The sequence below is a fragment of the Panthera leo genome, chromosome B3 (assembly GCF_018350215.1).
Source record: "Panthera leo isolate Ple1 chromosome B3, P.leo_Ple1_pat1.1, whole genome shotgun sequence".
NCBI lineage: Eukaryota > Metazoa > Chordata > Mammalia > Carnivora > Felidae > Panthera > Panthera leo.
This window is the reverse complement of record NC_056684.1, coordinates 143,794,371-143,808,926: the sequence shown is the minus strand read 5'-3', so window position 1 is coordinate 143,808,926 and position 14,556 is coordinate 143,794,371. Positions and strand designations below refer to the sequence as shown.

Here is a 14,556-nt window from a genome sequence, read left to right as displayed (position 1 = left end):
TTAGAGCTGATCGTTACAAATCAAGCGTGCTTAGATACGGTTAATAAGGACGGTCACACACACAGAAATGTTTTAAGGCACAACCCTTTTCTCTGAGAAGAAGATTCAAGAACTCTCATCGGTACATTTCCAAACTACTGCAGTGTGACTGTAAGTGAAACTCAGCCCAGGAAGGATCGCCAAAGGCAGGCTGAGACGAACCCAAGTTTTCATACACCTAAAGTGTCTAGCCTAACTCCTAGGTTATTTTTTAAAAATTCACTTTAGCACTCGTGCAACCATCAATAAAAGCTTTCCTGGTAGGAGTCCACCAAACAGCCTTCTAGAATATAAGAGATAAGCCAACCTTCCCCAGGCAGATAGGGTTCCACGAGGCGCCACACCTCATCAAACAACCATCAAAGACGCTTTCTATCGCATTAATGTGGGGAGTCCCAACAAGAGAGATGGGGATGGGGTGGCGGGGGGCTCGTGTTACAGCTGCTCTCAAGCTGGGAAGTGCCAGGAGATGCTTTGCTCCTGTAACTTGAAGCCTCTCATCTACTCCACGGCAAGCATGAGCTACTCCGTTCAACACGGGAATATCTCGGCTTGCGGATGACATCCCCATCTTTCAGGTATGCTGCAGGGGAGAGAGGCTGGGAAAAAAAGAAAAATCAGTGGTTTCATCTACTTACCATTTGTTGGATTCTATGAAAAGTTTTCCCATGAAAACTAAAGGCTTGCTCAAACAAGACTTTATCTTCCACAGTCCACTCATCTGGGAAGGGGGTAAAGTTGGGCAAATCAGCCAATGACTTTTCAATATTATGCTTATGCCAAAAGAGCATCCCAAGAGCCTAGAAAAATAGTATCAGTGAAATTTTAGACCAAAGACGTGAGTGAAACATTAAAATGGAAATCAGGTTGGCAAAAGAAGAGCACGCACGCCCCTGCAGCCTGGCAAACACTGCTACGCGGCTGATGCGTGCGCACTCCCGCGAGACACGCTCCACTGCGCTCACTTCTCGGATGAGAACACGGTGGCCCTGAGAATTAAGTCCTTGCCAACGGTCCAGGGCTGGTAGGTGGCAGAAGCAGTGTGGCCCTAGAATTTGTGCTCTTTATTTATTTATTTTTGAGAGCGAGCATGCGTACAAGTGGGGAAGGGGCAGAAAGAGAGAGAGGGGGAGAGAGAGAGAATTCCAAGTGGGCCCCGCACTGTCGGCGCAGAGCCCGATGTGGGGCTCGAACCCACGAACCACGAGATCATGACCTGAGCCAACACCGAGAGTCGGCTGCTTCACCGACTGAGCCACCCAGGCGCCTTTGGAATCTGTGCTCTTAAAAGCCACACTGGAATGCCTCTGTATACGAAACGACAAAGTAATTTATAAATGCACTTAATTGTTTTGTTACTCTTTTCCTGAAAAGACTCAAATATAAAGAGGGTTTTTTTTTTGTTTTGTTGTTGTTGTTTTTTGGTAACCCAGAAGGGAGAAAATATTCAAATGGGTGACAAGTTGGAAATGAGAGATAATTCAGCAATTTTTTTCCTGGTAACTCCCAAGTGAGACCAATCAGAATTTTGAAGACCAGAATCCTTAAAAATTCATCTAGGTATATTTAGCAATCACCTAATGACTTTTACACTTTCTAAATAGAATTAAAAACTGGTGATGTCAGACTGGCTCAGTTGGTGGAGTATGTGACTCTTGGATCTTGAGGTCGTGAGTTCGAGCCCCATGATGAATGTAGACATTACTTAAAATCTTCAGGGGCTCCTCGGTGGCTCAATCGGTTAAGCATCTGACTCTGATTTCTGCACTGGTGGTGCACAGCCTGCTTGGGATTGTCTCTCATTCTCTCTCTGCCCCTCCCCTGCTTGTGCTCGTGCTCTCTCTCAAAATAAATAAACTTTAAAAATAAATAAATAATAATAAAATCTTAAAAAGTTGGTGATGTTCTGAGCAACTTTGTGAAATTCACGAGTAGGGTTTAGAAAAAGAAAAGGGATATACCTCTTGCTTTTAAAGATTCTGGTACTATCCTACTATAACCAGCTTTTCTAACAAATTCTACCAAGCTGAAATAATTAAAAGTGTGGCCAAGGCTAAAACAAAGAGTTTAATTCTATATAACGTAACTCAGTGGTGCCCTCAATCATGAGGATAAAAGCCTGCAACTTACAGGCTGTAAAATCTAGATCAATGCCAAGGAAAGCACTAATCCAAATTAATATGCTGATTTTTAAAATAGGAGTTAGAAATAAGCTGAAATAAGGTTATCATCAAGGGGCGCCTGGGTGGCTCAGTCAGTTGAGCGTCCGACTTTGGCTCAGGTCATGATCTTGCAGTTTGTGGGTTCGAGCCCCATGTCGGGCTCTGTGCTGACAGCTCGGAGCCTGGAGGCTGCTTCGGATTCTGTGTCTCCCTCTCTCTCTGCCCCTCCCCTGCCTGTGCTCTCTCTCAAAAATGAATAAACGTTAAAAAAAAAAAAAAAGATTATCATCATACTTTTGGGGAAAAATTAATCTCGTAGATTTCTAATAGCTTCCAAACAATTTTTAAAAGAAAGCCTTAGTCAAATATTACAACTTGGAACTGATTCAAAACAGTTAATATGAAAAGAAAACACTGTGGGTCTGAGTGAGACATGTCGCTCGGAGTCAGGATAAAACCCATCACACAAATGACAAACCACATATTCAAACAGGTAAGTATTAAGCCCTAAATACTACCAACCTGCAGAAAAACAGGTGCCTTTCAAATCAAAGGGCCCTCTAATACTCATGTCAAGCAATAAAAAGGGGACCAGGGCCTTGTTTAATTTGCTAGTGACCACCAAAAAATGGCATGGCTACCTAACACACAGAACACAATTTAACAGGTCGGCTATAAAAGCCATTAAAAAAAACACATTTACTTTTTATTAATTTTTTTTAATTTTATTTTTTTAATTTACATCCAAGTTCGTTAGCATCTAGTGCAACAAGGATTTCAGGAGTAGATTCCTTAGTGCCCCTTACCCGTTTAGCCCATCCCCCCTCCCACAACCCCTCCAGCAACCCTGTCTGTTCTCCATATTTAGGAGTCTCTTTTGCTTTGTCAACCTCCCCCCCCACCCCGGTTTTATATTATTTTTGTTTCCCATCCCTTATGTTCATCTGTTTTGTCTTTTGAAGTCCTCATACGAGTGAAGTCATATATTTATCTTTCTCTAATTTCGCTTAGCATAATACCTTCTAGTTCCATCCACGTAGTTGCAAATGGCAAGATTTCACTCTTTTTGATTGCTGAGTAATACTAACACACACACACACACACACACACACACACACACACACACACACACACCCCACATCTTCTTTATCCATTCATCTGCTGGTGAACATTTTGGCTCTTTCTATACTTTGGCTATTGTCGATAGGGCTGCTATAAACATGGGGGTGCATGTGCCCCTTCGAAACAGCACACCTGTATCCCATGGATAAATGTCGAGTAGTGCAATTGCTGGGTCTTAGGGTAGTTCTATTTTTAGTTTTTTGAGGAACCTCCATACTGTTTTCCAGAGTGGCTACACCAGCTTAGCTCGCATTCCCAATTAAAAACCCATTTTAACAACAAAAGAAAACCATGACATTACCTGTTCCATGTTGTACCCATGCTTCTCTTTAGCAATGGCAATGTATTCATCTACTGAAAAACAAGACAAGAGGCCAGTAAACACACTGAGGGACAGGAAACCACAGTACATGAGCACTAGAATTATATATATATATTTCAGGCCTGCCATGTGCAAGAAAAAAATAAAGAACAGACAGTAACCAAACAGAATCATATATAATATGATCCCATCATGGATCTTACACATAGAAATCCCACAAAGGAATAGCTAAAAATATACTCTAATATTAACGGTACTTAACATATCCCATCTGTGGATGGGAGAGATCATGATTCTTCTTTTTAAACTTGGTTCTACTTAAATTTTCTATGATAAACAGGTATCACATTGGTACCCTGAAAGATAACCAAAAGAAATAAAAAATATTAAATTGGGGTTTGTTTTTAGTCTCCGCTGAGTTTGAAAAACAAACAACTTATCTCTATACTAAAAAATCTAAGAGATGAATTACATGAACCAGTGCCTGGTATCTGCTCTCAAACTCCAACACAAGGTGACAAGTGCCAGTTTTTCAAGCACTAAGGTAACACCAAGGAAAACTGACTGACTCGATATCCAGGGGAAGCTGCCGTCCCCAAAGTTATTTCCTCTCTACATTTTCTAGTCTTCCTTCCAGGAAAAAAAAAAGAGAGAGACTACTAATCAATAACACTTCGTTACATTCCTATATAAGTTTTTTGCTTTGTTTTGTTTTTGGTAAAGTACAAAAATAACACAAGCTCCAAAAAAAAAAAAAAAAATTAAATAGCACAGAACTGTCTGAAACAAACAGAATTCTGTCCCCAGGCCATCCCCCCCCCCCCCAGTCTCTCTCTCCAGGTGCAATGACCACACTTCAGAGCTGAGGAAACAGGCTGGAGCGGTTGGTTCACTTGCCCACTGTAACGCAGCGAGTTAACAGAAGCCTGATCAAAGTCAGAGCCTCCCAGGCTCAGAATGCTAGTCAATGACACCACAACCATCTTACCTGATTGTGGCACAACTGGTGGCCAACTGACAAAAAAGAAATCATTCTGAAAAGGAATTCAAACTCTTTTATGAACAGGTATTCTAACACTAGAGGAAAAGCTTTTCCACTGACAGAAGAAAAAGTCGATGTCGTTCAAACAGTGACTACACATAGTGCCACTCAGTATCAGTTTCAACACCGAGACTAGGTTTCCATTTCCTTTTTAAATATTGCAAGTCCATACAAACAGACAGTGATTTCACTCAGAGTATATATAGCGGACCCTTGAACTTGGGTGTGAACTACGCGGGTCCACTTTTAGGAGAATCTTCTGCAGTATTTTCTCAATAACACTGGCTTTTCTCTGGCTTCCTTCACTGGAAGAATGCAGTACGTGTCACATATAACACACACAACAATGTGTGTTGGCTACTTGTGTCATCAGCAAGGCTTCTTGGTCAACAGCAGGCTATCAGCAGTTAAGTTTCTGGGGAGTCAAAACTTGTACGTGGATTTTTTTTTTCCTCACAGGGTGTTGGGCGCCCCAAGGCGTTCAAGGGTCAACCGTAGTGAGATTCCTATTTACCCGCGAGTCGGCGAATGACAAACTAAATGACCTCGGTTTGTCACAAAAGTTGGAACCGGTGGTCTGAAAATGGGGAGGAATTATTCCAAAGTGTTTCCCTTGCTTATTATGTCACAATAGGGTGGATTATGCCAAGTAAGACAAAAATGCCCTAAGATTCTTTAAAACAATGCTGACGCACGGTGAGGCTGCACGGCTCACACGGGACCCCGGCGGAAAGACTGCAGGTCGGGTGATAAAACTAAGTAATGAGATGTGTTCAAGCCAAGGCTGTGTACGGGGAAGAGGGAAAAACAATCTGCAGTGAACTGAGGGTCAACCCCAGAGAGGGTCTGCTGGAAGGGTGGTTCCTTTTCATAGACATCCGGCAAACGAACCCGAAACTCGCGCTCTACAAGCTCAACTCCGCAAGCGTACAAACGTCCAGACGCTATCATTACCTTCGTTGGATGAGGGACGCGTGGTGCGTGCACAGCCACCGCCCAGGCATGTGATCTGCCAGCAAATCCGAGCACCAGGTGTCTGGGCAGGGCAGGGGGGCAGGCCCGAGGGGCTGTGCGCTGTCCCAGTAGCCTGCCCTGCCCACCGTTCTCGGGGGCAGATGCTATCTGCTCCAGTCTTTTCTGCTCCGTCAGTAACAGGGCCAGTAAACCTGTCTCCCCAGGTCTCCGGCGGGATTTAGCTCAAAAATTACAAGGAAAACAAAGCATTCTTTGGATACTACTGTATTTTCATCTGCTTTGTTTTTTAACAGAAAAATTAGCTGGTGGCAGGAACAGTAAAATTGACCAGTGGATTCTGAGCGTTGCAGGCAAGTTTGGACAGAACATTTTCTGTGCTGCAAACAGTAAAGCGTTGTTAATAAGTAACCTTTAAGATCACACCTCTTTTAGATTTCCTTGTAGACTCCTCTGAGGACTCAAATCTAAAACAAAGGAAGAAAGGACTTAATCAGAGCCACTTAGGGGAAGTCACTTGGTATCTCTACTAGGTGAGGTGAAGGCGTGACAAAACGAGTCAACAGATGGGGAGCCTTGCAACTTGCAAAAGAATTACCATCTGATACCCACCAGCAAAAATACAACCGTTCACTCTTTTCATGTCCCCGAAGTCCAACAAAGACTGGATGAACAATTTGCCAACAGAATGCTGGGGGTGCTGTCATGTGAATGATGTCACAGGAGAGAAAGGTTCTTTCCCAGCAAGTGAAAAGGCAGCACAGGTCAGGTGTGTGGTGCGAGAGACGCAGGTCCAGTCTCGGCTGTCTCTGGACAAAAGGAGTTCACAGGCAGTGGTGCCTGACGCACGGTGAGCGCTACGGTTTCGACCGCGGTACCTCTAGCCACTTTCCTGACCTTCCCAGGAAGTAGCTCTCACCAGGAAAGCTGCGTCAGCACCGAACTGAAAACCACAGCAGGGCAGGAAGTCCTCCCAGAATGCTGAAGACTGGACTTAATCCAGAACAGGGCCGTGTGCGCGCACAACGGATGCTGCCGACGGCCTTGTCTCTCACTGCCTCCCTACCGTACGCACAGGGTCCTCAGCTCTTGCTCCCTTTCACAGTCAGGGGACAAGGGCTACCCACCAGTTTCTAGAGTCCCCAATATCTTCTCTACCACCTACCCTGCTCCTTTCCAGAACATGCCAGTAGCTGCTGGTAGGGCACGATGAAAATGTAAAGTGTGCATTTTCAAAACCTCCCACATGCTTTCCTTAAAAGCAAAAATAAGCTTTCAACCTAAGACGATAAAATCCACTCCCAAATGCCTTCATGAAAACAAAGGATGACCGGATACGTTAGGTGGTGGATGAAGGATGAATCAGGAAGGGAGGCAAAAAGCTCTAAAGCAACGAACACGGGGTTCCCGGGGACTTTTCCAGTACTTTCTCGCCTCTGGCAACAGTAATCTTGATTTCATGTCTAGTAAATTAAAGGTTAACCAGAGTCTGTCCCAATCCGGGGGTGAGGAGCCACTGCAGGCAGGCAGGGTCATTAAGTATGCTGTGATTAGGACGATGCCCAAAGTCCATGTGGCTTAAGGAAATGCCAGGATGTTGGCAAGGACCCGGTCATGCGCACCCACCAGCCTTCCCTACCGCACGGGGGACAGAACCAGGCAGTCATCTGGGTGCAAGAAGAAGCTGACTGGACATTCTAAGCAGAAAGATCGGTTACTTGGCGTACTCTCCTTTAAAAACCATTCTATCGTTGTGTAAGTGCAACATTTTAAAAACTTGAATATTCCTATGGAAACAACCAAGGAGAAATGTCTAATCTTAAATTATGATGGATAAAGATACGTATCACTTCGATTCTTTAACAAGTGCACAGACGGGGGGGGGGGGGGGGGCACCTGGGTGGCTCAGTCGGTGAAGCATCCGACTTCGGCTCAGGTCATGATCTCACGGTTCGTGGGTTCGAGCCCCACGTCGGGCTCTGTGCTGACAGCTCGGAGCCTGGAGTCTGCTTCGGATTCTGTGTCTTCCTCTCTCTCTGCCCCTCCCTGCTTACACTGTCTCTCTCTCTCTCTCTCAAAAATAAATAAACATTAGAAAAAATTTTAAAAAAAGTGCACAGACTGTACAAACCATTGGCTTCTCTGACAAGAATTTAGCATTACAGAAAGTATAGGTAAACGAGTTATGTTCTGGGGTAACATCACTTAAAGGTAGAATGTGTGTGAGATTCATCAAGAAAATTTACAAAATTCCTAAAGCCTACTCAAGCATTTCTTGAACTACCCTTACTGTGTACAGAAAAGCAGGCCAAAATACAGAAGAAAAATGAACTGATTTCCTGAGGTAGCTTGAAACAACACAAGTAACAGAGAACAGAAATACATAAATAACAGTACAGATGTAGACTAGCATGGGATCCAAGATAATCAGTAAATAATGATGATAATGATGTTAAATCAAGACAAGCTTCCTAAAGATTCAATAGCTATACTGATTAGTAACAGTAGCTAATATTTGAGACTTTACTATGTGCCAGCCACTGTTCTAAAATTCTTTAAGGGATTCTTTTTAATTTTTTTTTTAATGTTTATTTATTTTTGAGACAGAGAAGAGACAGAGCGCGAGTGGGGGGAGGGCCAGAGAGAGAGGGAGACACAGAATCCGAGGTAGGCTCCAGGCTCCAGGCTCCGAGATGTCAGCACAGAGCCCAACGCGGGGCTCGAGCTCACGGACCGCGAGATCATGACCTGAGCCGAAGTCGGACGCCCCCCCTAAAGGATTCTTTTTAATCCTCTCCAATAATTCCATTACCAGTCCCATTCCTAAAGAAAGAAACTGAAGCCCAGAGAAGTCATTTGGCCAAGGTCACACGGCTGGTAAACAGCAGAAGCAAGACGTACATACACACAGAGTGTGTGACCACAGCACCTGTGATGTTAAACCTCTATAGGCTATCCCATCTCCTGAGTAAAGGACACAGAGAGAGAAGGGCACTCCACGGTACAGAGAACTGAGCCAGGCAAGCCAACCTAGTCCATGTCGCTTGAGTGGAGTTAAGAAAATCAAACTGTGGTTGATGAAGGAAGTGATGGAAAGTGAGGGTAACGGGCAAATGGCTGCCTTGTCGGAGGCCTCACTTGTTTTCTATATTCAGGTTTCAAGCCGACGAACTAAATGTCCTTAGTACCATTAGCGGGAGTCTCGAACTCGGCTGCAAAAAAGGGAAGAATGCAGATGAAAGTTGCCACGGTCACCTGAGCTCACCCACTCCTCCCTCCTCTGGACACTGCAGACTCAGGGCACCTTGTGATCTTGCATATGCTATTTGGAGCGAGAGGCTGACACCATAAGGTGGGTCGAGGACAAAGCTATAACCTTAAATACAGTTCGAAAAAAATGTTATCATCGTAACATTTGCAGCAGCATTCGTACTACAAAGGAAACGTGGCACCAGTTTCTCTCGCATAACTCAAACTGAGCAGGCCAAAATTTTTTTCGTATCGTGGCATCTCCTTTTATTATTAAAATAAGAAATGAGTTATCACTAACAGAGAATCAAAAAGAGCTTCAATCATTTAAGTAAAGCAATTATGCCACCTGGTGGGCACAGATATTACTACAGTTAACATCCCAATGATCCCCCGGGGCATGGTGGGGGTGAGGGTGGGTGCACACAGCAGTAAAATGCACTTTTGTTAAAATCCCACTTTACAGAAGAAGCGCCATCCCCCAACACTCTAGTAAATACTACAAAATCCAACTCAGTCTCACAGACAATCTGATCAGGTGGAAAGGAGAATATAAACACTGGGGCGCCTGGGTGGCTCGGCTGGTAGAGCATCCAACTTTGTTCTGGTCATGATCTCACAGTTCATGAGTGAGAGCCCCACGTGGGGCTCTCTACTGTCAGCGTAGAGCCCACTTCAGAGCCTCTGTCCCTTTCTGTCTGCTCCTCCCCCACTCGTTCTCTCTCAAAAGTAAACATTAATATATATATAATCATCATCATCATCATAACAACATATAAATATATATATAAATACCCCACCAAACCACACTTACCTAAATTCAGTTTCTGGCACCTATTCCTACCTAATCTCTACCTCTATATTCCCCCTCCAACCAGTATCAACTTTGTATGACTGCAAATAAATGCTACTCCTTTTTTCCTCATCAGCAGAAGAGTGGATTGACTATTACGATCTTAAAAGTGGCTCCAGGGCAAACATTTTATGAGTAATTAAAAAAAGCTTTTTTTCATGTTAAATTTAACATTTTGTGTGCTGCATTAAAAAAATTACTTAGCATGGGGCGCCTGGGTGGCGCAGTCGGTTAAGCGTCCGACTTCAGCCAGGTCACGATCTCACGGTCCGTGAGTTCGAGCCCCGCGTCGGGCTCTGGGCTGATGGCTCGGAGCCTGGAGCCTGTTTCCGATTCTGTGTCTCCCTCTCTCTCTGCCCCTCCCCCGTTCATGCTCTGTCTCTCTCTGTCCCAAAAATAAATGAAAAACGTTGAAAAAAAAAAAATTACTTAGCCAATAAGAGCCACCTGGGTGGCTCAGTCGGGTGAGCGTCCAACTCTGGATTTCGGCTCAGGTCGTGACCCCAGGGTCACCGGATCAAGCTCCGTGTCAGACCTCATGCTGAGCACGGAGCCTGCTTAAGGGTTCTCCCTCTCTTCCTTGGCCCTTCTCCCCTCCTGGAGCATGTGCTCACTCTCTCTAAACAAAACAAAACAAACAAAATCTTGCAATAGGAAAAGGGAAGTACATGCCTCCACCTTTACTCCAGTTCTCATACACTTGTGTGCCTTCCAGAACCACACAGATAGGATCTCTTGTGTTTTCAAAATGGATCGTCACTAGAATGACGTCTGGCTGTAATTACAACAATAACCACCTTTCCCTTAAAAACGCCCAAAGCCCACGGTGAAGAATAGATCAGTCCAGCGACCCACTGTTCTCATGCATCTCTCCCATCAAGTCAACCTGCCTGACGACCATGTCCCTAAGCAGGCACCTGTGCACTCAAAATAACTTCACTTGCTCTCTTCGGTGTTTCCCTTTGTACAGTATGAGCAGAAGGAACAATGCCCAAGACGAGGTCTGCCTCTGTCTTAACGAAAGGCAACATTCCCGGACAGAAGAGGGGGCAAAGAGACACTACGGATCACTCACAAGCTCGCAGCTGGCAACAGTGGAGCCCTCTGTCCTTGCTTTCCGTTAGGAGCTTACAAGCTAAACCCATTTCCTCATCCGTCGGACAAAAGTATAAGAGATGACGTCCGGTTCTAACCCTTCACAAGGCAGCAGAGGAGCCAAAATACACAAAAACAAAATCTTACTGAAATGAATTCCTTCATAAGCACCTGTGAGTTTCCATTCGAGGCAGCCTGCACTCCAGAGCCACAGAAGCAGTTTATGGAGAGAAACCCAGTCCTCCGGCCCCATTAGAGCTGTATGTCCGCCAGGCCAGTGGTTCCTAGCCCCGACCCAGGAGAACCAGCCAAGAAACTTCTCTGAAGTACTAACTCTTGCGCTCCACCCTCTTTTGTACACATACATGTGTTTGCACCTATGTGTGTTTATGTGTGTATACGTATGTGTGTGGATGTATACATCGGTTTTAGGAAGCATGACGGGCGTACAGAAAAGGCACACGTATAAGGGCACAGCTCGGTGAGTTCTGAGAAGTGAGCACACCTGATCAAGGAGAGACCCGACTATACTCTAGATGTTCTGGTTTGCTTTTACAATGCCCCCAGATGACTTTGAGAATTGGTGAATTAGAGCCTCATATTGAGGTAAAGAACATGAGTGTGGGAACATTCTTCATTTTAATGTGATAAAAAGCACTTCAACAAGCACAAAATCTTTAAGTTTGGGTATTAAAAAGATCAGACAATATCAGGACCACAGACATAGGAAGAAATGTGCTTCTTTATATTGTTACTATATAAAAGGAGGTTTGCGAATTTGTGAGTTGTGAATTTCAATCATGCAAAAATATTTCCTTTCAGTGACTATACAAAGTGATTCTCTTCTACATTACTGATTTCAGGCCCACCTCCTGCAGAGGAGTTATGGGCAGGGAAAGGCGGAGGTGGTAGGAAGAAGGGCTTACGAGCCCGCAAATCCTAGTGGCTCCTTACAGCTTGTCTACAAGCCTTGAGTTATAGGGGCCTATGTTTAACCCTGCCTCCGCCGCCCTGTACTTACAATGGTCCCTCCCTCAGTACAACCCATTGTGTACAAGGGCACACAAAAGAGGGATCTCTAAGTGAGATGAACAGGCCAAGGGAAACACGGAGGGAGGCTGGGTTCTAGGAAGTGCGCAGGAGCACGACCTGATGCAAGGTCGCTTCCCCTCTGTGGGCCCAGGTTTCCCGAGCCCTGAAAATGGAGGCTAAACTGCACGGTGCTGTAGTGAGAATGGGGGCCGGGGGAGAACGGCGTGTTTGTTGGGAGTGGGCAGGTTTTTCCGCCAAAGCTGTAAGTCCTACCACTTCCAATGCCTGAATCTTGGGTGGTGAGGGTAGGGGTGGGGGAACTTTCATCCAGTTAAAGAAACTGGAGTTTTCAAAGCAGGTGGCAGAAAGGTGGTATTTTATATTTAATTATTCTATTTTACATTTAACCCTTCTCCACTGATTCAATGCATCTTTCAGGCCGACGGTGTGCCCAGTGCTGCTTATACAGTTAAGATTAAAACAGTCGGCCTTCAGAGAGCTCAGTCTGGAGGGCTGAGAAATAATGACACAAATAATTAACTCCAATTGTCATAGGCGTCAGAGAAAAAGAACTCTGAACACACTTAACTGGGAAACCTGATCTGCAGAATCAAGGAAGGCTTTCTTTTCTACTGGAAAAGGACATTATAAATTCCTGCTTACTCATTTGTTATTTATAGTAGGAGAAAATTGAAAAAATAGAAACAATTCAAGAATGAAGACATGGTGAAATAAATTGAGCTATATGATGGGATATTATTCAGGGATCAAAACTCAGTCTAATGTTTAATTATCGGAAAATTAAAGTTGAAAAACTATTATTTACAATATGACCTATTTGTGCTTAAAACCAGAGTGCACAGAAGCATAAAAAAAGGACATGAAAGCAAAATTTTAATACTTGTTATACCCACGTGATGGGTATAGGAATTACAGGCTATTTTTAATGATAAAAACAAACTTGTATGTATATATGTAATTTCTTTTCTGAACCGCTGGAGAGTGTCATAATTATGCCTCCGTACTCTTAAATCCTTGGCCTGTATCTTCAAAGAGTAGGTGTATTATTCTCTTACGTAACCACAGAACAGGAAATTCAACATTTAAACAATAATCTGTGTCTGTATTCCAATCTGGCCAGTTGATCCCAAAATGTGCTTTACATTGTGCTCAAGAATTTAAGTAAATCCCAGTTATCTCATCCCCACATATATATAATATGCATCTTTTTAATGTTTTATACAAGTAACCTCTGCACCCAACATGGGGCTTGAACTCACGACCCTGAGAGATCAAGTCGCATGCTCTTGCAGCTGAGCCAGATATGCGCCCCGATACACAACTTTTTAAAAATGTGGACATGTTTTTTATAGAACCACAATACCACTATCACACTTAACAAAAATAGCAAAATTCCTTGGTATGAGAGCGGTGCTGAACTCGCCGGACGGTCTGAAATGCAGAGGTCCCACGAAAGCAATTACTGGCAAGGACATGAAGCAGATAAAGTCTGCACTTTATTGGTAGCAGCATGAACCAGTTTGACCACTTTGGAAAATACTCTGGCACTGACCTCACGGCTGAGGATCGACATTTCGAATGGATATCAAGAACTAAGTTAAAGAAAGTTCCCAGCAGTAGTAGTTGTAACAATAAAGAACTGGAAGCAAATGTCCATCGTGAACAGAAAGAACAAATAAATTATAACGTAACAAGAGGAAACTCTTGAAGTCTAAAAGAAAAGGATGATGATAAGACACACGGATATGATGAAAGGGTACAGTAACCCTTCATTTGTAACTGCAGGCTTCAACCATAGTCTGTAAATCCAGCTGTGTCTTTTCTAGTAAGTTCTTACCACTTTACCTAACTCTAAATAAATAAGAATAAAAATGATAAAAATAATGTTCATACATTAAAAAAGACATTCACATCCCAATTGTCAAGCTCTCTGAAAGCCATTTCTTTATAAAAAACTGAAAACTAAGGCCAGTAGTGCCGATGCGACCCCTAGCCCTGCACACATTCCAGTCAAAGAACTAGCAGGCACGAATTTTAAGTACACTTTTCCCTCCTGTCGATGACCTTGTAATTTACCGGGCAGGTCCCCATCAGACTGTGAGCTACACTTGCGCAGGGATTTGTCAGACTGTTCGCTCTCGTATTCCCCCAAAGCCTGGCGCATACACACCTCTCAAGTATGTACCGAGCAAACGAACGGTCACGAAGCGGGTGGCAAAGACGATGCTGGAGGATGCCAGATGACCGAGACGCAGAACACACAGCTGGAGAGCCTGCGTTTGCAAATCTTCACACAGGGCAGTGTCCACAACCCCATCATTTCCTCATTCACCAGACGAGTACTTATCGTACTCCCACCACGTGCCAAGAGGACTGCCGGAGAACGGAGCACACACACCAGGTTCCTCATCAGTTTTCAACAGAGAGACGAAGCAAAAAATGCCACGTCGGACGACGAGAAATAAAACGAAGGAAATGAAGCAAGGTAAGGCAGGACTCTCATTTCACAGTGTGGTCAAGGAAAGCCTGTCAGTGGACGCGTCAGCAGTGAGGAGGAACTGAGGGACAGGGCCATGTGGACACTGGGAGAAGAGTATTCCAGACAAAGGAATGGAAGAGGCTCAGGAGTGGGCTCAGACTACGTAGG

The 14,556-nt window shown here is 44.2% G+C and overlaps 1 protein-coding gene across 20 annotated transcripts in view; it reads right to left on the bottom strand.

The window, feature by feature from the left end:
• Positions 1–14,556, bottom strand: part of RCOR1 (REST corepressor 1) — a 130,726-nt gene that overhangs the window by 25,166 nt on the left and 91,004 nt on the right. For all 20 annotated transcript variants that reach the window (XR_006204092.1, XR_006204099.1, XR_006204095.1 and 17 more), the window contains 2 exons: positions 3,625–3,677; positions 678–839 (listed from right to left, as the gene is read on the bottom strand). Coding sequence is in view for 12 of the 20 variants with exons in the window: in XM_042944366.1 (XP_042800300.1) it covers positions 678–839; positions 3,625–3,677 (215 nt within the window). In the remaining 8 variants the exon portion in view is untranslated. The remainder of the gene's footprint in view (positions 1–677; positions 840–3,624; positions 3,678–14,556) is intronic.